Source organism: Pleurodeles waltl, chromosome 8 (genome assembly GCF_031143425.1).
Source record: "Pleurodeles waltl isolate 20211129_DDA chromosome 8, aPleWal1.hap1.20221129, whole genome shotgun sequence".
In the NCBI taxonomy this organism is placed as follows: domain Eukaryota; kingdom Metazoa; phylum Chordata; class Amphibia; order Caudata; family Salamandridae; genus Pleurodeles; species Pleurodeles waltl.
The window spans coordinates 988981209-989008446 of NC_090447.1; the positions used below are offsets into that span (position 1 = coordinate 988981209).

The 27238-nt window shown below is 41.5% G+C and overlaps 1 protein-coding gene across 2 annotated transcripts in view; it reads left to right on the forward strand.

Annotated features, from left to right (window-relative positions):
* Positions 1-27238, forward strand: part of FBXL3 (F-box and leucine rich repeat protein 3) — a 148257-nt gene that overhangs the window by 82385 nt on the left and 38634 nt on the right. For both annotated transcript variants that reach the window (XM_069205254.1, XM_069205255.1), the window contains exon 4: positions 19784-19955. In XM_069205254.1, the coding sequence (XP_069061355.1) occupies positions 19784-19955 (172 nt within the window). The remainder of the gene's footprint in view (positions 1-19783; positions 19956-27238) is intronic.

Sequence of the window (27238 nt, forward strand, 5' to 3'; positions counted from 1 at the left end):
AAAAAAGAAAACGTTTTACTATGTGTTGCTGTGTGGAGAGTTGGATGGCTGAGTGATAAGTCTGCTAAGGCCCTCGTTACACGTTGTGGTATTTCACACACAGCAATGACTTCAGGTGAAATGTTGCATTTCATCATTCTCTTGTAAGTCTCCAAGGGCCTAAAATTATCGGTTTTGCATACTTATGACCTGAAAATTCCAAACCCAGAGATACCAAGTGTGGTATCTTCATATGAAATGTATTCACCCCTTCCATCTCTAGTTATGGAATGTCTCTTGTTCAGAGAATGTTAGGGTCTTAGGATTCTAGCAGAGTCAGACTGGAAAGGAGTTGGAAGGAGGAAGATGTGATGAGAGCTGTTGGACCAATCTTTGTGGATGAGATAACTATCTTGGACTTAATAAAGTGTATCTTGATACAAACATCTGAGGAGGTCTTTTCTACACTGGCGACGAAGGTGGGATGCATTCATTAGGATATCTCAACGCAACAGTTGGCTACATTGGAGCTCCAATGTCGGTTGGTCTCTCTATTTGTTTTTTTATCTGGAGTACCTTTCGGATCGTGTTATCAAAATGGAAATATACATGAGGAGGTGAGAAGGATTATAAGCTCATCACAATCTGTACTGCAAGTCTTTCCTTGTAAGTTCTGTTAGCTAATTTGCTTTTAAAACAATGGAAAAATTATATATATTTATTATACAAGGAAGATGATGTGACAGGACTTTAATTACACACTTTTAATGTGTGTTGTATTTTATGGATTACACACTTCGAGTAAAGCGTGTGCATCCACTCGACGTTTGTGTATATTTGAACTGCATTCAAAACTCGGTGCTGGCAGGCGCGAGCGCTACTCGCATTCATCGCGCGCTGTGGGTGTTGAACTGAGCACGCATACAGCCGTGAGCATTTGTGTATTTCTCGCGCGCAGCGGAGCGCGCATTCAACTGTAAGCGCTTAAGCAGAGCGGGCAGCTTTTACAAATAAAGCGCGCTCTGTCATAATTTACTTACCATGTTTATTCAACACGAAGTGTTCAGAGCGGTCTCTTGGGCATATTAACCGCAGAAACCTCCGACATTCGTTTCAAGCCAGTCTAGGAAATACAGTGAAACAAGGCGAACTCCCTATGAAAAACAACCTTCTTGCTTCGCTTTTGTTAAAAGGATGGTATTGATCTACAAAATAACTAGTGATATTTAAAGAAAGGTGGAAGTACAATTTTATTAAAAAAAAAAAAACACAGGAAAATAGATTAAATCAATATTCATTCTATATTAAATATATTGCATTGAACTGACAGAAATGCAGAATATTCCACCACCTCCTTTTTTCTTGACTGTACCAGGAGAAGCACCTATCATATGGTCTAAATGGAAAAAAACCTTTCTTCATTATACAAGGGTGTGTGGTTCTTCTTTATCTAATGAAAGAAAAGTTTCACTCCTCATGCATTGTTTGGGTTGTGAAGGACTGGAAATTTTTGAAACTTTACCTGAAGCGGATGATGATGGGACGGATTTGAATGAATTTGAACTTTGCTTAAAAAAACTGGATCTTCATTATCTTCCAAAGATTAGTACGATTTTAGAACGATATCATTTTGGTATGAGGGAACAAGGACAGAATGAATCTATAGAGGAGTATATAACAGCCTTAAGAAAACTAGCTGCAACATGCAAATTTGGAGTAACTCTTGAAGAACGCATAAGGGATCAATTTATGCTGAAATGTTCTAGTGACAAAATTAGACAAGAACTGTGGAGTAAAGATGATCCTTCTCTACAAGAGGTGGTGACAATTGCTAAGGGAGTGGAGCACACTTTGGCCTGTGTGGGAGAATTGGAAAAAAACAAATGTCCTTCAGTAAATAAAATATTTCCAAAGGGTGATCTACAGGAAAACACCTGTTTGGAAATTGATGGAGGGAAGGATGAAGCTAAGTTGACACAAATTCAAAAATCTAAGTATAAAGATACTAAATGCTTTCGGTGTGGAAATTTGGGACACTTTGCATCGTATAAGAAGTGTCCTGCCGTTAGTGCTGTTTGCAAATTGTGTGGGAAGCGTGGCCATTTTGCAAAATGCTGCAGGTCACAAAAGGATTCATTTTCTTCTTCTGTCAAAATGGTACAAGATTGTATTTTGATGGTGGATGAGCAAGGTGCAAAGAAAAAATATCCCAAAGACATTGTGACCATCGCTGGTATTAAATGTGAAGTGCTCTTTGACTCAGGAGCATGGCTAACTTTGATCTCTAATGAAATGTTTGAGGAATATTTGAGTCAAAGTGTGAAATTGAAAGACCCTGATGTAATTCCGGGGGGTTATGGTGGTCAAGCTATAGAGTTAAGGGGGTACTTTGAATCTGAGATTACCTTCAAATCTAATTCGACGTTGGGGAAAATTTATGTTCCGGTAAAAGGAGATAGTGTTTTAAGCTGGCCACATCAGAGGGATCTCAAAGTTATTTTAGATCCAAACAATCCAACACCTGTGTTGCTGAGGGATGATTTTATGAAAAGTGTTAATACAGTGGGTGAAACTTCTGCTGATGTCTATGAGAAGGGTATACCAAACTTTCTACATGAATTCAATCATGTGTTCAAAGACTCATTGGGGTGTCTCACTAAATATGTACATTGTATCAAACTCAAAGAAAATGCTGTACCAGTCGCGTGTAAAGTACGACCTATACCTATATCGGTGAGAGATGATGTAGAGAAAGAATTGCACAAGTTATGCCAGAGTGGCATCATAGAACCGGTTGAAGCCTCAGAATGGGTCTCTCCCATAGTTGTCGCACGCAAATCCTCTGGTGAGATCAGACTCTGCGTGGACCTGAGGAATCTCAACAAGGCTGTTGTGAGTGATCTGTTTCCTCTTCCTAATATAACGGAAATGGTGTCTTTGCATGGGGCTAAGTATTTTAGCACTCTAGATTTGGCTTCGGCCTATCATCAAGTGATGCTCCATGTAGATTCGAGGGACCTCACCACATTTATCACACCTTTTGGAACATTTAGATTTGTAAGGATGCCTTTTGGGCTGGTATCGGCTGCTTCGGTATTTCAGCGATTAATGCATGATTTGTTTGGTTCTGAGGAAGGTGTGAGATATTTTCAGGATGATATCCTGGTTTTTGGACGAACTAAGGAGGAACATGAAAAGAGAGTTAAAGTTTTGAGTATTTTGAGGGATCATGGACTTACATTGAAGCTTAGTAAGTGTCATTTTGGTAAAGAGGAATTAGAATATTTGGGACATAAAATTACTTCTTCTGGGTTGTACCCAAAACGGGACCTGATTGAGAATATCTTGAATCTACACTCACCAGAGAACAAAGAAGAGTTGAAAAATGTCTTTGGTATGGTTGAATTTCATGGAAAGTTTCTTCCCAATCTTGCTTCCAAAACTGACAATATGCGTAAGTTGCTAAAAAAGAGTGTAGAATATATTTGGAGTGAAAAGTGTGAGAGCGAGTTTAAAGTTGTTAAGAATGAATTATCCAATGTGAGTTGTTTAAAATCTTTCAATCCTAACGACTTGTGTGTCATTATGACAGATGCAAGCACTAAGGGGTTGGGAGGTGTCCTTTTACAGAAAGGTGAAAGGGATGAGTGGAAACCTGTTGTGTACTGCTCACGAACTTTGAGAGGTTCAGAGGTGAACTACTCTACTATTGAAAAAGAAGCACTAGGAGTTTCATGGGTTATTAACAAATTCAAGAATTTTGTGTGGGGAAGACTTTTCCATGTCTATACTGATCACAAACCTTTGATTGAAGTTTTCATGAGAAAAGGGCTCGATCAAATTTCTTCCAGAATAAGTAGGTGGGTAGTTAATCTTCAGGATTTCAATTTCAGGATGTTTTACGTTCCTGGGGCGTACAATAACACTGCTGATTGCTTGTCCAGACTTACATCAATTTCAGAGGAAGATAAGTGTAATAAGCAAGAAGAAAATTTCAGTGTGTATAGTGTTACAGAAGGAGTTATTGGTCACGATGAATGGGTGCAGGTGGTTGCCAATGATCCAATTCTACAAAGGGTATGCGGTTTCCTTAAGGACAAGTGGGATTTTGGAAGTTTAAGAAATTCTGAGGTTTTGAAGGGATTTTGGAAGGTGAAAGATGAATTGTCTGTTTCTGAAAAATTATTGTTTCGAGGTGGAAGGTTAGTGGTACCAAGTGCTTTGATTGAGAAAGTCATTCAACTAGGACATACTGGACATCAGGGCACTAGTAAAACCAAAGCTAGGATTCGAATGAACTATTGGTGGCCAGGTATGGATTTAAGTATAGAAAGAATGGTCAGGGATTGTCCTGACTGTTGCAACAGCGATAAGATCTATAAGACGAGAGTGCCTTTGATGGGTATAAGGAGTCTGTCAAACAGACCGTGGGATGTTGTGGCCATGGATATTGTGGGACCCATCTATAGTAAAGGAGGGAGTAGTTATGTCTTAGTTTTGGTTGATCAATTTTCCAGGTGGGTGGAAATTGGTTTGGTCAATAGTGTCGAGACCAAAAGGATAATTAGTTTGCTCGAAGACATTTTTGCTCGAGAAGGTTTCCCCAATGCTATGCTAAAAGACAATGGTCCGCAATTTGTATCCAAAGAAATGGAAGATTATCTAAAGAAGTTGGGGATTAAACACAAGTTGTGCTCGCTGTATCATCCCGAAGGGAATGGTATTGTTGAGAGATTCAACAAATGCGTAAAGGAGTGTGTGCAGTTAGAAGTGGCACCAGGAAGATGTTGGAAGGAAGGCTTAAAGAAATTTCTCATAGCTTACCGCTTTACCCCACATTCATCCACAGGAGCTGTTCCTTTTGAGTTGTTTAGAGGTAGAAAGGCTAATACTATGCTTGTTCCTGGTTGGGTCACTGGGGATAAGGATAAAGCTATCTCTTGGTCTCAAGATGAGCGTAGAAGGATGTATGAAAAGAAATTAGTGGAAAAAAGGAAGGAATATTTTGATAAAACGAAACGTGCATGTGCTGTGAAGGTTGAGATTGGTGACAACGTTTTGGTCAAGAAACCCATTTTAGGCAAAAGTGGGAGCAAGTTCTGGGGCCCGTTCAGAGTAATTAAATTGTTCAAAAATGCTGTAAAAGTTAGCGATGGGAGAATTTGGAATCTCAGTCGTGTTGTTATTTTTTTAAAAAAATGTGCTTGATTTCTTTCTAATGTAATCCTTATTCTTGTTCGAAGTTATTTTCTTAATGTGTTTTGTGTTATATCATTATGAATATGTATATAGTTTTATGTATTCGATTTGTTTTCTGTTTTCTTTATTTCTTTGGGGGGAAGGTGTGTGGTATCTTCATATGAAATGTATTCACCCCTTCCATCTCTAGTTATGGAATGTCTCTTGTTCAGAGAATGTTAGGGTCTTAGGATTCTAGCAGAGTCAGACTGGAAAGGAGATGGAAGGAGGAAGATGTGATGAGAGCTGTTGGACCAATCTTTGTGGATGAGATAACTATCTTGGACTTAATAAAGTGTATCTTGATACAAACATCTGAGGAGGTCTTTTCTACACCAAGCCTGTCTGTACTACTGCTGCAGAGGCTAGGATGTTGGCAACATCACAGACTGATCCCAGCAGCAGTATGGGAGTAGCAGATAATTCTCACCCTGGACAGACACCAGCCTTATCTGCACCCCTGCCACTAACCTCCCACGTCCCTCCTATTTTTCCACCGAGTCAGTGGCAGCTGCCTGAAAAGGACCCGCTAATTCCAGTCCTAGGCAGTTATTACCCATTCTGTTTTTTGGCCCTCCGGTATTTAACTTCAAATTCTATGATACTCACAATGAGGACCTATACGTTTGTTCTTCAGATGTGGATAATATCTTTTTTGTTATTTAAAAAAAAAAAAAAAATTGCAGGCATGCTTGAGTTGCTGATGTCATACGTAGATGAATAATGATCCGGACGTAAATGTCAGTTTTGTTTTTGCCTGGCGTGTTGGATAAGTCCCTCTGCTGGCTGGTTCGTTCAAAGAATCACTAGACAATTAATTGAGGCTAATTGGCATTAACACCGTCCTTTTGAGAAAGTTTATTCACACAATTCAGCCCCATGTTGATCATTTAGTATGATTTATTACACGTTTGTTAGCAGTGAGCAAAGTAGCTACAGCATGAATGCTCGTTATAATGGTATGGGAACTGTTAAATCAGTCATCACTACTCTCTAACTATACATTGCACAGGACCTCTCCACAATGTTTTTCCTTGAGACTTTGAGCCACACTAATCAAGGGGGAGACATTTTTGTTGGGCATGTGTATAATGCTTATACATTGCTCACAGTTGGCCTGTGGCCACCTCAAGGGTTTTGGAGTACAAGGCAGTGAAGGATGTCTTTAGATGGGCATTTATAGGTAAGATCCACAGCATATCCTAGGTACATTTGGTGACCTGTCTGGACCACAAGCAAATTTGTCCTAATCATACCTGGTTGAAAATGGGTGGCCTGTTGGGTTGTCTGGGGATGACTTGCCTGAGCTGGGACCAATCTGACAAACCAGAGAACTTTAATATCTGGGCATTAGAGTTGCACACACTTACAAGTACAAAAGTACCTTTAACAGATGTTCAAGGGGCTGAATAAAAAGTTTCTTCCATGCTCTGGTCTGGTTGCCGACTCAGAATCAAGCTTGACACTGAAATTGCTGGTTAATAAAAGTGGTCTGGATGTGCCATATTTAGAGTGCTGTTGCTTAGCGTCTTACTTGTTGGTTGATGGAAAGAGACCCCGGTCATACAGTGTTGTTACTTGAGGTTTCTCACGTTATTGCTGAGTTGCATATCTTCATGATCCAACTGAGACAGGCCCACAAGTCCCAGATTTTGTATTTCGTATATCAGCAATATGGGATTGGGAGACTGAGAAATCGATCTTTACTCCTTTTCGTCCTGATGCATGTTATGGAGAATATTAAAATTTAGAACACTGCAATGGGATGCAGTGGGATTATCCTTAGGATGGAGACTGCTTTGTCATGTTCTTCAGTGTGGGAGGAAGATTCTGTGACCTTGACTGTCAGCTTTTGCTTTGTGCTACAGATTGATTTGGTGGGGATTATAGAGTGGCTTATCATTCTTTCACAAACATTTGTGTAGATTGTCCAGTGAGATGCTTCAGATAATTGCTAGGGATCTGGTGTTAGAAATAATTGAAGCAGATTGATTGAGGGTATTGGGTTATACTAAGGAAACTACGTGCAGTGCACAGTTCCAGCCAATGCATTTTAAATACATAAATATAGGGCACATTGTATGCCTGTGTTCCACAGTAATTATAACATTTGCATAATTGACTGAAGTGAAAATGAGAAAAATCTTCTTATTCTTTCAAAAGGTCTGCTTCAATCCCTTTCACGCATGTATGTTGCCAGTCAAATTAAAGACAACAGTAAATTGCGGTTTGGTAGAATTCCCTGTGTATATTATCGGAGATTAGGCATGTTCCTTGGCCGATCAGTGGTGCCGATAAAGTAAATTCAAGAACTGCGCGCAGTGTGTATATTGATGGCATCTTAAACATACATGTGGCGTACAATACATAAATTTTTTTCATTTTCACATAAAAGTCGTTGTGACCTAAAATTTGGGTTTGTGCTAAAAAGGCTATATATCTCACTTAACGTCTTGAGATATATATATGATATGATGCTGGTTTTAGCCCTGAAGAAGTCTTGGTTTTTTTCTGAAACGAAACACGTGTTGGTTGATTCTTCTACTCGACCATGAACTTGTTTTAGAAGAACTACAATCTTCACTTATGTTACAATAACAAATCATTGAATCATACTGATGGTATAATAATTAGGCTCATGTTAATATGCTCTCTTACTGAACTGATTGTTTTTTTCTTATCCAAGCTTTACAGTAAATCACATCAAGGCATATTGGTTTGATTTCGTGACATGATTTATATGAATGCTTCGTTACTCTAGTTTGACATTACCCTCTATATAGGCACCTGTATGCACAGTAATTTTGACATGGTCTGATATACACATGCATCTTGGGGGGGGGGGGAGAGCATTATATAGTCATATCTTGTTAAAACTGGATCACTTCAGCAAAACCTAGATCTCTTGTATATGTAGTAACAAAAGCAGCCATATTACTATATTTTTACTGTACATTATGCTCAAGCAAAATGCTGAACTGAGAGGGAAAGTCTAGACGAAATCCACTATCAGATTTTGGACTCTGGCTTTAAATGAGAACCGCTGTGTATCTTTGAGCATTGTTTGGATGGCCTTTACAAATTCTTCAGTATATCCTTGATTCAATTATTCGTATTCACTTTCCTCTCCTTGCGCTGTTGTTCAGTCTGCTCAGCAGAAGCATTAATTTCAGCACGGGTTCACAACTGCAAGGACCATGCCTGGTGACATTTTGCTTCTATTTCACAGTGATCGTGATATTTCTTCACTTCATGTTAGCCGAGCACCGTAATTCCATTCCTCGGCTTTCACTAAACATGCCATTGCATTGAAGGAGTTGTGTTACTTTTTTTTTTTTTTCCCCAAAGAAACTAGTGCAGCAGAGCACCTCGTATCATTTATTTGTAAAACAAAGACGCCAATTGCAGGCATTTATGCAGAACTTAACGGTTTTTATTCTGTTTAAGAGCTGCGTTATTTGCCTGTGGTACAAACTACTTCGAAGAGCAGAATTTATCTTTCACTGTAAGCCATCTGGTGTTTATTTTTTTTTTTTAATTAACAGTAATCCTGATGGCAATAACTTCCCTTGCCACATGATTTACCATGCGCATTGCTTATGCTGTGAATCAGTGTATCATTTGCAAAGTGTGCTTTCAATAAAATGCCGTATTATGCAGCATACCAAAGCACATTTTAAACGGGTATCGTGGAGCACATTCTTCAAACTCAACACTGGTCAACCAGTACTTAAACTTTCTGGCCATACAGAATTGACTCATTTGGTATACTCAGCAACACTTCACTTCACAATCTCTGTGGCATTCGTGAGGTATGTTTGCTGCTAGCACACCATTCTGAAAATATTTCCAGCGCCATCGGCTCTATAGTTCATTTGATCACTCTGGCTGCTCTTTTTTGTTTTGTTTTGTTTCTGCCTCATACCTTGAAAGAGGAGAGGCTTCATCATCCTAAACCCCAGAGATCCATGAGCTTTTATGTTAAATGCTTGAGGGAGTATTGTGTCGATGTTTGACTGTTCATAAGGGTTGCTTGTGTTAAGAAGGGAAAGGTGATGCAGAAGATGACTCTGTCAAAATGGATAATTCTGTGTATACAAAGGTGTTATTCCCTAGCTACGAAGGACACCATTCCCCTCCACTCCCCCACCACCTTGAAGATCTGTTGGTTCATTCCACCTCCACCAGAGCTAAGGCTGGCATGATGGTATTAACGAGAGTGTTCCTTTGGTAGACATCTGCCAAGTTGTAACATGGCCTTTAGGGCGCACATCACCAAGCACTGCTGCTTTGACGGCCAGTTGCACAAAGAGTGCCATTAAGCAAGCTATGTCCTGCAGGACGTTGGTTTGAAGCACCCCTCAGACCCTCTGCCTATTTATTCATCAGAGTAACAACTTAAGTCTGGCAACAATCTTTCTGGTAGATACTGCACATTCATAAATAGGTCCCTAGTTTGACTTCAGCCCATTGTCACTTGCAGTATGTTTCCCGTGATTTTGCTTCCGAGGGTGCAAAAATAAAGCAATGCAGAAACTGATATGCAGAGGTGGTGCCTGTGTGCTGCTCTGCTTCTTCACTTTCAGGGCATTGCAAGTTCATTCTGGATCCATGTGGCACCACCTGGTGGGGCGTAGAAGCTGTTACTTGAAAATCTCCAGATCCAACCTGGCACCTGTCTAAATGTGAGGAATCTAGGTTCAGACTATCAATCAGAAAGCACATTACTGAAGATATGTAACTTGTTCATTAAACTCTACATTTAAATTTATAATCGTTATTTTAACTAATTTACAAATGATTTTTTGGTAGAAATTTCAAAATATTTTCAAATCAATTTTGTTTTACATACAAGTGAAATGTGGTTTAATATGATCTCCTAAAATCACATGCAGTTTGCAAATCACTCTTTATAATTTCTAGTTGAGTTTTATCTTCTGAGAGATTTTTTAATTTTTTTTAAATTTTATTTTTTATATTCATTTCCGTTTTTTTTGGGCTGTGAAGATGGCATTCCACAGTTGTTCTGATGTCTGGATTTTTGGAGAGTCCTAAGCATACTGGACAGAGTAGTATGTTCGCGAGCACAACTTAGAGGAAGATGTAGGCAGTACAGGACTTAAGGCAAAGTGGTTAGAATTTTGTAGTAGGAGATGAAGTGAAGTGGTTCGCAAATTACAGGATATGTCTAATCACGGCTACCCTAAAGTAGTTATTTCACATGTAGGAGGTAATGAACCGTTGTTTTGTAATGAAGGAAGATCTTGATGCTTCACATGCTGCTTATCCCGGTACACTTCCTATTTTTTATGTATAACCCAACATCAAAAGAATGGAGCATGCTCATTGACATTTTAATCATGCCATGACTGCAAATATTTTGTAAGTTCCATTTTGGCTGTATTTACCATAACAGTATAAAATTGGAACATGATGATTTTCTAGGCTATGTTAAGGAAAGAATAGATGCTATTTAAGTCACAGAGCCACCAGTTGTACTTTTGCCAAACATTACTTCTCATCAGCATGAAATAAATAATAAACATTTCTTTTAACCAAACTACAACTCCAATGAGTATTATAAACAAAATTAACAAATGACTTTAGCCAGTGGCCCGACTCTGTGCTGTAAACTGCTTAACTAAGGCTACGTCACCCCCCTTTTAAATTTTTTTTTTCTTTTTTTTAAGGCAACGATCTTGATCAGTAATTTCACATTTTGTTCCTTCCAACCCAGAGGCATTTTATAATCCACCACCTTGTTCTGTCTCCCACGAATCAGCTACAAAACATTACATTTTGTGAGACCTTTAAGAAAGCTTTGTTTTTGCAGCAACATGAATCGCCATTCAGCAGTAATTGCCAGTATATTTATACAGTGGTAGAAACCACACATCAAACCATCTTTCCCCAAAACTTATTGTCTTTTGTCATAACCTTATTTCTGTTGGAGGATTTACTTCTCTTCATAGTGCCTGTAACAGAAGCCAGGCTGTTCTAACATAATCCAGAAGATAGTCCTTCCTCGGGAGGACACGAAGACTGCTGTTATGCTACAGCATATGTAATTCGTTAGATGCAACATCCTTGGTGGGTTCTTTGTAAACGGAGTCCTCTGATTAGTCAGTAGACTTAATAATATCTTCCAAACAAGTACCGAACTGAAACCTTGAAAATTGACTTCAAGGTCGTTGTTGTAGGAAAGTCCCTTTTTGGCATGGTTGCCCCAAATTTTTTGCCTGGTTATCAGTGTGTTTTAGACTGTTTTCAAGGGGATCCTGCTAACCAGGACCCCAGTGATTTTTGCTCTCTCCTTTAAATTTGGTCTTTTTGGTACCCTTTACACCCCACCATTGGCATACTGATGTACCGCTGTAAGTCCTTTCTATATGGTAGTTATGTACCCGGGGCATTGGTACACCCTGGGTCTCCTATAGGCTGCATCATGTATTATGCCACCCATGGGAGCCCATTCAAACTGTCTACATGTTGGTGTACATGTTGGTCCTCTCATTCCTGCACATCTTCCTCCTCAGAACCTTCCTACAGATGGCTCTGTCTGGTAACCCTCCCAGGAAGGCTGTTAGCATGTGGCATCTGAAATACGTCATTCTACCATGTCCTTTAGTAGGTGCTAGAGCCTCAGGTACTGTTGTGTACTATGACCTATTTAAAACTTTAGGCCAGTGGCAAATCACAATTCTCAGATTCCAGATTCTGGCTTTCACATGACAAATCTTCAAGTGAGGCCTCTCCTTCTTCCATATCAGAAGGGCAAGGGAACAGGACTGACAGCAGGGAAGTGTTCATAAGTGGTTTAAAAGCCCCAAGCTATACTGGAACAGTAAATGGAAGACCCGCTAGGCACTGAGCTGGCCTCAACTATCGTATGTTGGTTCTGCTACTAAGCTCATGGTACCCGAGTAACATCTTTGACTCCTTGAGATGGCAGTTTCATCACAGAAGGCTCGTATGTATGGTGTAGAGACTTTATTATGTCTCAAAGCGAGAGAGAAACCCACAACAGACTCTTCACATCCCTGGTGCTCCTGCTGAACAGCTGAAGTTCCACAAAACCGTCAACAACCGAGAAGCTAGAACGCAGGGCAGACATTAAAGACAAACATTCTGCATCTCGTGACGCAGCACGCGTTATAGAAGCTAAACCCAAGTACATAATATGCATAAAATCATCCTTTCTCCTATAACAAAACACAAAGAAAGAAAACAATATGCATACGCTCAAAAATGTTTCAATAAGTCTTTGAACTTCTGCAGATAATGAAAGTTTGTGATTAAATATAGCTGTCAATAAAATAAGTTAAATAATCATAAACAAAAATGCTTCCCTTCATATAATAATCTTTGAACCTTGCAGGTAATGAAACATTGCAACTAATTTTAGTAGTCATTCTCTTTGCAGAGATATAGCTCAGATGATTAGCAGCCACTGAATTTTAAGGCCCACCTACTAAGACTGAAGAGGATGTGATGTCTGAACTTTCATTTGAAATAGAACCATCATAATTACTAGTGACAGCTGCTTCAGTAATAAAATGAGTTGATACATCCGCCTCACAACATGATCCTTATATTGTAGAATGACATCCAACTTCAGTATTAATCCACCATGAATTATCAGTGTGGTCATTGTTAAAATTGATCCCTTTTTCCTTGACATCCCAAATCATCTTGGCCTGTTATGTAGAAATTCTAACCAGATTTATTCTGCTCCATCACCCTTTACCTTCTAAAAGTATGGCACCCTTGGAAACTTTAGAAACTTTGACAGGTAGAATTAACTTAGGTTCACCTTCCTTGATTGTATTGGGTTTCTTGATTATAACCCAATCACCTACACTTAGCTCAATATCTTTTGTGGTATGTTTACTATCAAAATACTCTAATGCATATTGTTTTCTACAATCTCTGACCTCTCATTAACATCTTTAATCCAGTCCAGACACAGCACACTCCTGGGCAACCTATTTCACAACAATTTGAATGTAGATTTGTTTGTAATACTATGAAGGATCACCAGATAATACCATACTTTTATTCACAAAACCTTTCCCACTTGTACCCCTGACAAGGCTGTTTTCACCCTTTCTTTAAAAACCTGTTCATATGCTCTTCCACACCATTCGAAGTGAGCAAATGCAATGCGACTTGTAAATGTTTAATGTGAAAGCTTTCTAAAAACTGTTTCATCTTATGAGACTTAAAATGGGTTCCGTTGTCAGTAACCATCTCTCCAGGAAGACCTTCACCTTCAAAGATCTTCCTTAGAAATGTAGTAACTGAAATAGTAACTGGTTTGATCACAACATCAAAATAAACCCATTTAAAAAAGAATCTACCAATACAACCGTATGTTTCTTGTTACTAGGTAAAAGGTCAAATGGTCCTGCAAAATCAAGAGATATATTTTAACCCATGGCCCATCAAATAAAGGAACCATGTGAAACTTTCTTTCACGTCTTCCAGATGTGTTTCAGTCGGGTACCCATTTGTTCACTTCTGCATCCATGCCTGGCCACCAGCAGAACTGCTTGAGATTGCGTATTGTTGCTGTGATCCCTAGATGACCCTTGTGGGCAATTCTGAACAATGACTTTCTCAATGTCTGAGGTATCAACATATAAGGGCATTCTAGATAGACATTCTGCCATGCATTCAGTATTTAATACAGAAGTTCTATTCCTGTAACCTGGCAAGAACTCTGACCAGTCTGTCTGATGCTTTGCCTATGCCGTTACTGTTGAACATGTAGGTAAGGGGCTTTTGGTATGTGAAAATCTTAAATTGTGTGCCCCTAAGAGAAACGTTTTTTTAATTGTCCAACAACCCCAGAACACACCAATACCTCCTGTTCTATGGTGCTGTAGTTACTCCCTCTTGATATCAGTGAGCGAGTGTTCTTTCTTGCCCTCTATTTGGGAACGAATGGCACCTTAATCCAGCTGGCTGGCATCAGCCTTCAAAAAGCAGGGTTTACCAGCGATGAAAGATGAGAAGACTGTATCAATGGTAATTAGAGATTTAACCTTAAGAAAAGCTTCATTGGTACTGTTAGACCATCTAAATTTCTGTCCTTTTTTAAGGAGGTTCCTTAGCGGTTGAACCACAAGGGCATACCCGGGAATAAAATGTGAATAATATTCACAAAGATCTAGGAAGGAACGCAAAGTGTCCTTGTCGTTAGGGAGAATGGTATCTTGAATGTCACAAACTAAAGACATTTTACGTTTGATCCCCTGTTCTGATACACAGTATTACAAGTAGTCTGTTTAACCAAGAATTTGCACTTTTCTTTTCTCAAAATGATACCCCCATCTTTGAACACTTGTAACACCCTCTCTAGAATCAAGTTGTTTCCCCTGATACTCTCAGAAAATATGAGCACATCACTCTGAAAGGCCTGAACACCTGGAATCCCCAACAAGATGATATCCATAAACATTTGAAACACACTTACTGTAGAGGCCAAACCTAAGGGTATCTGTAAAAATGTTACTTTATATCTTTTAATTTTTCTTTCTTACTTTTCTATACTTGTTTTCATACGAAATGTCATTTATCATGGGTGACCTTGCGTTGATGGATGCTCTTCTCTCCCTCTGTTTTGAAATCTCTACCTTTTATGTCTTATTGGGTGTACTGGTGTTGATATACACATTTGAGACATGGGTTAGTTTTAAGTTATGCTTACTATGTTGTATTACTGTTTATCGTTATGTTCTGTATGTCTTTGCAGCCTTGAAAAAGTATTCAAAGACTAGACATGTCAGCTACCTGTTCTTTGTGGAATAAACACCTCAATTTCCTTAATGGACTGTTATGTTTTTGTTTAACTGGAAAGATTGTCGTCTCACCTTCACTATTGAGACTGTATGTTTCTGCCCTGGGTCCTGTGTATGTTTATGTAGGTTTTTCTCACAGTTCTTTGACACTAGTTTGATAGCGTAGTGTTTTCACCTGTCGAGCAGACTATTGCTACTTATTTAAAAAATGTCTTTCTTATGGGAAGTGCTGTTTTGGCTACACAACTGCTACAGCTTTTCCTTTTCATGCTTTGAGACATGACCCATGAGGTCTTGCCTGCTGTCCTAGAAGACCTTAGGGCCTCAAGCGATACATGATGGCCAGAGTACGATTAAGTATGTCTTGCATGCTGGTTTAGATACCATTGAATGTGTGGATAGAGCTATTGTCACCAGGATGGCACTTAGAAGGCTCATTTGAATGTGACCATCTAGGTTTTCAGGAGGTGAACTCCTGTTCCTTAAGGGCATGCTCTCTGGTGGCTCCAGATTAGTTTGGAAAGAAGGCTTATTTGGCTCTTGAGGTATTTAAGACAGTCTAGCCACAGCACAATCTTTGGGATACTTGTCTCCAGCTGAGCAATCCATCAACAGTACTGAAAGTTTAGGCGTTATTCCAGGGAGCTGGCACACCGATGACATCAGCCGTCTGAACCTGTGCACCAGTCATAGTTCTTTTGGGGTAGAGATCCTAGCAGGGACGGTGACGATTCGCACCAGCAGGGACAGGTCTTCTCTGTATCTTCAACCACTGCTGCATGGACTGCCAAGCAGCATTAACTTGCCCTAATGGACCTATACCTGTCCGGTAAGAGGGAGAATATGAAATTTACTTTCCAGCAGGAGTTTAATTACTTTAGACACCTGAGTTTTGCAAGTAATTCAAAGTGGCAACGCCCTGTCCTTCATTTACTCCCTATTCTTCATTTACCTGCCCTGTTGTCACCCTAATCAGAGTGACTGTCAGACCATTCCACAACCTGCGTTAAGAGGTCAACTTCCTGCTGACCCAGGGTGCTATTGAGTGGGTGCCACGTTCGGGGAGAGGAGAGGGCTGCTGTTTGCTACTGCCTCATACGGAAGGACAGAGGTCTCAAGTCTATATTTTACCTCTGCTCACTGAATGCCTTTCTGCAGCAAGACAAACTCAATATGCTCATGCTGTTTCAAGATTCTTTCTCCTCGAGATCCAGGAGACTTGATGGTGTCCTTGAATTGTATACATATTTTTATATACCTCTATCACAGTCCCACAGGCATTATCTGCTGTTTATGGCGGGGTTGGAACACTTCCAATTTGCTGTGCTCCCCTATGGCTTTTCCTTGGCACCTTCAGTGTTCACCAAAGTGATGGTGATATTTGAGGCCTTCTTTTGGAGGTTGGAAACGCATGTGTTCCTGTACCTCAAGTACTGGCAACTCATGGTGGCCTTGACACAGTTGTGGAGCACCTCCAGACAATGGATGACATCCTGACATCTTTAGGGTACTCCATCGTTGAGCCAAAGTCCCGCTTATAGCCCACACAGAATATTTCTTTCATAGGAGCTGCCCTAGACACAGTTATGATTCCAGTGTTTCAGGATCAATCCTGGGTTTCTGTGGGATGGCTGTGGGGCTTCTTGGACTCCTTGCCTTGTGCATCCTCATTATAGTGAATGCGAGCCAGCATGTGTGGGCCCCACAGTAGAACCTCAGACTTCGGTGTGCCCACAATCAAGGTTGCCTCCCTGATTCCATCCAGATCTCCGAGGAGATCGCGCAGGATCTTTTGTGCTGTCACACAAACATCAACCTGACCTGCGACCGTCACTTCCTCTTCCCTTTAGCCAGATTTCATAGTTGTCACAGATGTGTCCCTGCTGGGATTTGAGGTATTCCAGAGGTGACGATGAGAGGCCCCTAGTCTTCGGCAGAGAGCTGGTTCCACATCAACCTTTTAAAGCTATGGGCTATCTTTCCTTACCCTGAAAGCCTTCCTGACAAAAGAGGAGGCTAGTGCAGGTCCCCAAGGACAACACAACTGCCATGTGGTACTGCAACAAACCGGGGAGTGCGGTCCTGAACTCTGTACCAGGAGGTCCTACATCTCTGAAGGTGGCTGAGCCAGCAGAACATCTTTGTGATAACCAGCCATCTAATAGGGTGTCTGAATGCCAGGGCAGACAAGCTGAGCAAATGCCTGAAGGTGGATCACGAGTGGCATCTCTAATTCTGAGGTGGCAAGAGACAACTTAAAGCAGCGGGGCATGTCCTGGTTATATCTTTTAGCTGATGGCAGTAACACAGCATCAAAATGCTGTGCTCTGGAGTTTCAGGAAAGTCCGTGGGAGATGCGTTCTGACAATAATGTGACACAGGTCCCATGTACACATCCCTGCCTTTGTGGCTCCTCCATAGAGTTCTGAGGAAAGTCAAAACAAACTGGGATGGATTCATCTTAATAGCCCTGGATTGGGCCTAATGTCAGGAGCAGTTGAATGCGTTTGATATGCTGGCCCTAGTAGTTACTGTTATCCTTGCAGTCCAACGTATGTCAAAGTCTATCAACATTGGGCTCTGAGAGAAATTCACCCTTTGAAGGAGGAGAGCGTGCATCAGCTCCATCCTAACCAAGCTTTGAGCTTTTTGCTCTGAATGCACAAAACACCATTTAGTGGTTTGTTCAACTCTTGATAGGAGTTTCCTGAAAACAAAAACAGGGTAGGCAGTGCATAAAAAACCATGTTAGGATTGACAGTCCTCTGTTTCAAGATCTGATACCTACTGGTCAAGAGAAAAAAAAAACTGACTGCCTGTGGGTTCATTCTACCAGGGCTACAGCTGCTATCACAGCTGGTTCTGGACATCTGCCAAGCTGCAATGTTGTTGACGGATCACATGTTCACAAAATTACTGCTATTTTGGCAGTCTGGTCGGATAAGAGGGCTATTTTGCCTGCTCTGTCTTGAAGAACTCTGTTCTGGGTCCTCTCCCAGATCCTCTGCCTTTTGGAGGTTCCTCTGGTATACATTTTGTAAGGTGAGTAATCTGTGGTTAGAAGTATTGATCAGAAGAACATGTAGCATAAAATTGGTAATTCTTTCCTGTGAATATTCTGACTGCAGATTCCTCACTGCTCTCTCACCTTCCTGTTCTGTAGAGTAGACTACTGAACATCATGACAAGCTTCCAAGATAGATTGTTTAAAAAATTCTCCACGTAGGTCTGTTGCCTGGGGATATCTGTAAGATGAGGAATTAGTGGTTAGGAAGACTCTCCACTGGAAACAGCGTCAATAAAGTTAGGTGTTGGCAGGATTCAAAATGCAAGTCAGACCTTTTGGCTTTGCCAGTGCTTGTTAACTTTGAAATCCCTCAACACCCTAAGGGTTCTGCATGGAAATTTAAGGTCCTTGAACTCTGTTAGATCCGACTGTCTTCCAAATCTCATGGGTTTTATAAAAACAGCATCATATTTATTATCAAACAAAACCCCTTCCGAACATTAACGTTGTCCTACCTTTGAGGAACGTGCATGAAACCCGACATATTAAGAGTAAGCTATACATGCTAATGGGCTGCCTGAGTTAACACATAATCCTGAATTAGCCCCAAAGTTTTAAGCAAGTAATAAAAAATTCCTGTTCAGTGTACATTGCAACTTTATTTTGTCATTTGCTTATTTAAAATTATGGCCTGAATTCACTCGAACTCTGCATAATGATAGGTTTTCTCTATACAAAACAGAAGGAGTTTTCCATGCCACTGAGATCTGTCCTCATTCCCATTGCTTCCAGAAATGTTGATCATCACTCTATTCTCTTATAGATTTTTTAAGATTTAGAGGTTTTGTCAAACTCAGATTCGTGATGGAAACAGCATTTTACCAAACAATCTATTTTTGCTAAACATTCAACTTTATTGATTAAAATGTGTACATTTTCCATTCTGGAAAAATCATCTGGCAAAATGGTACATACAAATTACCCTGTCTTCAAAGCCAAGCAGGCTCCTTTTTTGTAACACAAAATAGCAAAATAAAGCATAGCTTCTGAATTGGGAAAGTTCTGCTTACTTGCCAGCTTTGGTGTAATACGTTCGGCACTTTTCTTGTGCAGCGAGCAAAAATTCCTGTGAGATTTAAAGTGGAAAACAGTTTTTTTTACCTCTGTCCATAGCTTTCCCCGCCCTAAGATGGATCTGTGTGAAAACTGATATGCCGAAACTGAGTGGCTGGCTTTAAGGAGAGGATAACATCTACTTGTTGAGCGTTTGATGTGGCTCTGTAAAAGCCCAGTCCACTGCTCTCCATAAGCGCTGGTCTTACTACGGGATTTTATTTAACCTTGTGAGAGGTACATGGCTATTCACTCAGTCCCAGAATGAGGGAGGCGTAAAAATAAAAGATAGAATGATTCCATTTTGGGAAATATTTTATTTTAGCAGAAATTCCTTGGGTCCATTTAATCACCCACCTTCGTACCAGGTATCAAACTGCTTAGTTTATATAGTAAGGAAATACATTATTGTACCTTAATTGGTCTTTCGTAAGTAATGCAGCTTGTCCTGACTATAGTCTCCTCTGTTAAATAATGATGATAATGTACTGATTTTCAAAGTTCTATTATATTTAAAATGTACTTCTATAAATGTTACCAGATCGGGACATTAATTGAGTATTAAACACTTGAGTGTCAACTTAACATACAGTTTGAGTTTTATGATTTATGACTTTACAATGGTGTTTTCTTAATTTTTCAGTCACACTTTATCTCTGCACTGACTGTGGTGTTCGTAAACTCAAAATCCCTCTCCTCCTTGAAGATAGATGACACACCAGTAGATGATCCGTCCCTCAAGGTTTTGGTGGCAAACAACAGCGATACACTCAGGCTGCTAAAAATGAGCAGTTGCCCTCATGTTTCTCCAGCTGGTGAGAATATTTACTAAATGTAATATTGTACAGAAAAGCTTACCTTTGGAAATATGTTTTCATGTTGATGTTTTTTTTTTTTTTTTTTCAATTTTGTAGGCTTGTTTAAAATAATTGACCATCAGTGCAAGTAGAAGGATGTTTGCAATCAAGGCAATAAAAATATGTTAAACGTGATACATTTTGTAATTTTTAAGCCTCATGGAAGTAGACTGTTACGATGTCCCTTTTTACCACTTGGTTGATTTACCTTGGTTCTTTGCCAGTGGTCAAGGATAGACTGTCTGGAAAGGGGGAATTCAAACATTTGTAATCGTATCCTTTAGTAAATGAAGATGCAGCTAATGAACAGTAGGCAGTATGCCTTTCCATCATAATTTCCTTCAGTTCTCTTGTAGGGGATTTCCGTGTGTAGTCCTAAGCGCTGAATAGTTCTGTCTGCCTGTGGGGACCCCGGAGCATTTCTCTGAAAATATCTTAAGTATTGATGTTCGCCTTTCTTCAGGAAGCCTGCAAAGTCTCTTAATGTCATTATGCAGCCTAAAGGAGAGTCTACAAAGGCCAAAATTCTTCATCCTGTTTGGTTGAAAAAGGTCTTGCCAGGCAGATATGCATTCAAATGCATGAATATTTTGAATGTTTTACAGAAAAAATCTTTCTCAAACCTTTTTGCAATATTACATAAGGGTGTAGAAGTGCACGGCAGTGTAGCCCCTAGGCTGCCGTTATACAGACTAAAAAGTAAAGCTGTGCCTTTAAGAGCAGATGGTCCTCCCATATCCCATCATGCTTAGCAAAAGGCAGTTACCTCAGTTCTTTTTTCCGACTCCTTCTAACAGGACCCTGAAGCTTGAGCTCCACCTATTTAGAGTTTTTTTTCTCAAAAATTCCTTCTTGGATACTTTAGATTACATCTTCACTCGACGTTTTTCATCTTTCCTAACCATTTTCTGTCATTTAAAAAAAAAAAATTCTGACAGAAATTTAGCATATTTTACTATCCAAATGCCTTTACTTTTTGATAAGTGCCCTCGTTGTGGCATGAAGGCCAAAACAGACCCACACGAGGTCTGAATTATCTGTCTTCCGTCTTCACACATACCTGATGCCTGTGGTATATGTAAAAACCTGTCCAGGCGCACTGTGCGTGACAGAGAGAAAATTTGTCTCCAGGCCAGAGAGGACAGCAGAAGAAAGCAGCCTACCGGTAGGACCTTAAAGCGAGGGGAAGGCCAATCTTCCACCAGGCTTTTACTTCATCGGCCAGTGGACAAGGAGCATCCCAGAGACATACTTCCCGCCAGAAACAACATAGGTCCCAGTCGACGTCGAGAACATCGACGTCAAAGCAAGTAACAGCGGTGACATGTTCGCCGTCGCAAGCAAGTTCGGCGAGGAAGCGACTCCACGAATAGTCTCAATGTTCGTCAACGTCGAGAGTTAAAAAAACTGTCAAAGAGGCATGGTCATTCGATGTCGAAGTACTTCGAGGTCGGAACGGCGTGGACGGTCTACGTCGAGAGATACCTGACATCATGAGGATTGATGTTGAGTGGAACACGTCAATGACGCATATTGATGTTTAGGAGCTGGTCTGTGTTTAGGAGATCACCAAGGTAGAGGATGAGGAGGATTTACTCCACATCTGAATCTTCTTCTGTTGTGATGGTTCCATCTACTTCTCCTCCACCATCTCCTCCTCATACCACAATGCCTTCACCACTTTCGCCTCCTCCACCTGATTCTCTCGCTCATGTAGTGCCTCCTACAGTACCACCCTCTGAACAGGCTCCTACGACTCCTATAGCCTCATCAAGACATTCATGTCACCATTCATCTAGACGTTTCTCTAGCTCCAGATATCACCGTCACAATAGACCAAGTTCTCGATCTCATCAACGTCATTCATCCTCGCCTACAAGGGACTTTTCTCCAACTCTGTCTGACTGTCTCACACCCCGTGTCTCTCCAAATGACTATGTGAACACATTTCAGGAAGTTCTTGTCCGAGGTGCTGCAAAGCTTAATATTTCTATGGCGGCACCTACGCCCACAACGTCTGTGATCTACAAGACTTTGCACCAACGCTGTTCTGCAAGACCCTTGCTTCTGCTGCTCCCAGGCCTCCTTGAACCGGCAATGGACTTATTCCGGACACCAGCCACAACCAGTCCCGTGCCTTCTAGGCTCTAAAAGAAATATCGTCCTCCGGAGCAGGATCCTTTATTTCTAAAGGCAGACCAGCACCAGATTCTGTGGTTCTTGTAGCCGCTAAGAAGTTGCATTCTACTTCTCCTGCATCCTCCTCTCCACCAGACAAGGAAAGCAAAAAACTGGGCACGGCAGGTCACAAAGTTTGCTCGACATATGCAATTTACATGAATACAGCCAGTGACATGGCCCTCTTTGGCAGATATGACCCTGTTTTTTGGGACTCCATCCTTCAGTTTGCTGACCATCTTCCCAAAGATAAAAAAGATTTCCTTGAAGTCCTCAACAAAGGTGCTCTGGTTTCTAATCTGATAATTAGTGCAGCAGGGGATTCTTATATGTTAGTGGCACATGGATATTGTCTTGGAATATCCCTGAAAAGACACTCATGGCTCAGTCTTACTTCTCTGAAGCCAAAAGCACAACAAAGAATACAGAACCTTCCATTTACACGTTCTACTCTGTTTGGTTTGCACGCTGATGAGATATCTAGAATTAAATCAGAACTGGACACTCTTAGAGCTGTAGGCATTGAAAAACCTAGAGAACAGCGTAAGTCGTTCTGTCCTTAGCGAAGGTTTTTCTCGCAGAGATCCAGACTCTGCAATGGATGCCACCTAGATCTCAACAACAACAGCAGCACCACCAGAGAGCTTACCAAACCAAGCGCAAACAAATGCGAGGTCGTTCCACTCAACAAACCACCCAAGGAGGACATCAACCATCTGCGTCTAAGCCCTGAGCCATTTCTTCACCCTTTTCCATTACCCACTCTGGCAGGGGGCAGTATCTCACATTACCTGACAGAGCGGCAACGCATCACATCAGACGCTGGGTCCTGAATGTTGTGCAAAATGGTTATTGTATCAGGTTTACAAACCCTCCGCCTTCTATTCCACCGAAGCCCTCCATGTCGCAACTCCATTCTCTCAGGGCAGAGGTCAGCATCCTATTACAAAAGAAGGCGATAAAACCTGTTCCCCACCAATCAACTTGGAAAAGGGATTTATTCAAGGTATTTCCTAGTACCACAGAAAGACAATCACAAATTCAGACCTATTCTCGATCTAAGAATAGCCAACAAATGGATTTGAAAGGAGAAGTTCAGAATGCTGGCTTTGCATCAGATATATCCCCAGCTTCATCAGGGAGATGGGCTAAGTTCCATTGACCTTCACGATGCATACTTTCACATTCCCATTGCCAGGAAGCACCGGAAGTTCCTAAGGTTTCTTGTGGGACAAGACCATTACCAATTTGCAGTGCTCCCATTCGGTCTCAAGTCAGTGCCCGGAACGTTCTCCAAATGCATGGCTGTAGTTGTAGCCCATCTAAGAAAACATTGAATGTTTGTCTATCCCTGTCTAGACGATTGGCTCATAAAGGCAGCCACATCTCAAGAACTCCAACTACATTTCAGTTCAACTTATCCAACGTCGTCACCTGTCCAGAGGTTGCACTACTTAGGCGCCACCATCGACACCATTCAAGCAAAGGTGTTTCCTTTGGAGGAGCGACGTTTATCAAATTGTCAAGCTCTTGAGAAAGCACCTCAGTCAACAGCAAGAATAGTCTAATCTCTAGTAGGATTCATGGCTTCTTGCATCCACCTCACTCCCAGCACTCGCCTCCACATGAGACCCTTGCAGTAGTGTCAAGAAAATCAATGGAATCAGCTAATAAACGATTTGAAGGACAGGATTACTCTCGCCCCACATGCAACACGGTCCCTCAAGTGGCGGTGTTCTCTGAACAACCTTCTGAAAGGGATGCCCTTCCACTAGCAAGTCCCGTCGCAGACGATAGTCTCTGACGTATCGTTGCTAGGATGGGGTGCCTATATGGATCATCTGCAGATTCAAGGCTCTTGGTCTCAGGAGGAGAGATTGTATTACATCAGTCTCCTAGAACTAAGGGCAGTTCATCTGGCACTCACAGCCTTTTTCCCGGCATTCACCACAAATTCCCTACTGGTTCAGATAGACAATACAGCCACCCTGTATAACCTGAACAAGCGGGGGGCACCAGATCCTGAACTCTATCATTGGAGGCACAGGCAATATGGAACTGGCTTCTGGCGAGGAACCTAACAGCGACTCACCTTCCGGACATAGAGAATGTGCAGGCAGATGTTCTCAGCAGAGCGCTGAACGAAAGCCACAAGTGGGTGCTGCACAACAACATCGTACAATACATCTTCTCAGTGTGGGGCACCCCTTCTATAGATATGTTTGCAGCAGCAGACAACAGAAAATGCCTAACATTCTCCTTCAGGCACTACCATCCAGGGACATTAGGGAATGCCCTATGGATAGACTGGTCAAACAAATTCCTCTACGCCTTTACACCACTTACCCTTATCCTGGCAGTCCTGATCAAACTGTCCAGCTCCAAAGCGAGAATGATCCTCATTGCTCTGGAGAGGCCCAAACAGTGGTGGTTTCCAGACATCCTTCACCGATCACTCCGCCCACATCTCAGGCTGCCATACAGGCCGGACCTTCTGATGAAATTCGCCTGCTTCAACACCATGCGCATGTTCCGTAAGATCTTCAAATAGATCCCAACCGAATCTAGAAGAACAGTCACCCAGGCCCTCGTCAGCAGCCGGCTAGACTACAGCATGACACTCTACGCCGGAACCACCACCAAGGTACTGAGAAGACGGCAACGCATCCAGAACGCCTCTGCTCATCTCATCTCATCAAGAATGCCCACGGAAACAGCCATACCTGTGCCCTACTGAGGGACATTCACTGGCTCCCAGTATACAAGAGAATAACATTCAAGCTTCTCACGCACGCCTACAAAGCCCTTCATCCCGCCGGCATTCAACGCGTCCGGAAGGCCACAGCCAGAGGAAGATCATTCTCACACCACGCCGCCAAGACCTGGAACTCCCTTCCCATCCACCTCAGAAGATCTCCCACTCTATCGCAATTCAGAAAAGACCTCAAACCCTGGCTTTTTAACTTTTCCCCACTGATCATCGATGACTGCTCACTTGCTGCCCCCCAAGCAACTTGAGACCCTAGTGGATGACAAGTCGCTCTTTACAAGTGTATTGATTGGAGGACGGATGAGCCATCCCAATCTCTTGTAGTTGAATTTGGCAGTATGGCTCCTGAGCTAGTGCAGTATAGTCACCTTAATCTACAACAAGACTGTATGGACGTTCTAAGAGAAGCAAAACGACCATCTACCAGACCAGCATATGCCTTAAAATGGAACAGATTCTGCACTTGGTGTTTGGACAAGAATCTAGATCCCACATCATGCAGAGATGTTATTCTTCCATACCTGTTGCATCTAGCAAAATCTGGTTTGCAATTCTCGTCCATTAAAGTACACCTAGCAGCTATCACTGCATACAGGAAAAGTCCTTCACAAACTCCCTTTAAAAAAAAGAATTCTAGTCATTAAAGACTTCCTAGAAGGGTTTTTCCTCCTAGTAGGCATCCATCTTCGCCATGGGAGCGTAATGTAGTTCTTTCACTTCTAATGCAGCATCTTTTTGAGCCTGTGTACAAGGCGTCTTTCCAACATCTCACTTGGAAAAAGTTATTTCTTGTAGCAATTACATTAGCTTGCAGGGTTAGTGAGATCCAGGCTCTTTGTGCTCATGAACCATGCACTGTTTCAAGTTCTTCCAAGGTAGTAATGAGAACACATCCAAAATTCCTAACAAAAGTTATATCTGATTTCCATGTAAACCAGACTATTTCTTCACTGACATGCTTTCAAAACCCATCTACTCCTGCAGAAAGAACACTGCACTCTCTTGATGTGAAGAGGGTTTTAAAATTTTACTTCGACAAAACGAAATCCTTTTGAAGGTCACAGCAACTGTTCATGAACTATGGTCAAGTTCGAACAGGCCTTGCCACCTCCAAACAATCTTTTTCCATGTGGATTGTGTTGTGTATTTTGCTTTGTTACCAGTTAGCCAATAAGTACCTTGTTGGCCGACCTAAAGCACGTTCTACCTGGGGCAAAGCAGCCCCGACTGCTTTGATGAGAAGCATTACCTTAGCAGATATTTGCAAAGCTGCTACTTGGAGGTCTGTCCACACCTTTAGTAAGCACTACTGCCTTGATTCTGATGCTAGGGCAGATGCTCAAGTAGGACAGGCTTCTCTTAGAAATCTCTTTGCTTAAAGAAATATCAGTCTTTTGTTCTGTCTGGTCCACCGCTCTCAGTGGGATGGGCTTGCTACTCTGTTCCGCGCTTATGACTATACATGGAAATCCCCTACGAGAGAAGGAATAGTTTCTTACCTGTAAATCCAGTTCTCTTGTAGGGATATTTCCATGATAGTCCATGACCAACCAGACGCCTGCACCCTTTAGAATATTCCCCAAAGTAGCTTATTCCGGCAGATTTTTCTACTGCACGTCGTGTGAAGAGTCTCCCTGAGCTGTGCTCAGTTTTTTCCTGTCAAACAACTTTCTACCTTAGAAATTGTCTGATACTTCCTAGAAAGGTATTTTTCGCCCTTGTAATACCTTTGGCAAGAAAAGGCTACATGTGGATGATCCACATAAGGACTGCTATACTGCCTGCATCCTAAACATCAGGTGAAAGACCGCAAGATATATGCTGCACCTTCTCTGCTTAAACCCTGAGAGACAGAGAAGGAAGCCTTCTAATATGGTTACAGGCAAAATCCTGTACTTCAGCTGAGGGGAGTGATTCAGAAACAAGGCCTCATAAAAGGTCTATATCCACTGGCCTGAGGCAGGCTGAGGAAGGCAGAAAGCACCACAAAAAGCACCATAAAGATGGTGCCAAAACCTTACGCTGTTCAACCTACTCCCAGCCATCCTCTCCATGTGGCAAGAAGCAGCTCCGCCAAGGTTCTCCTTCTTCAGAACCGTCGACTTAAAAAAAAAAAAAAGTTCCACTTAAATTCAAGTCGATGACTATACTACCATCATCGATAGTGACTACGATGATTACCACAGTTACTGTCTCCACCGTCTAGTCGACAACGTTGACGTCTGTTTTAAAAGCTCCAATTCCATCAGTCTGAGTCAGTGGGAAGGGACATTCATCGTTGGAGCCGTCGACG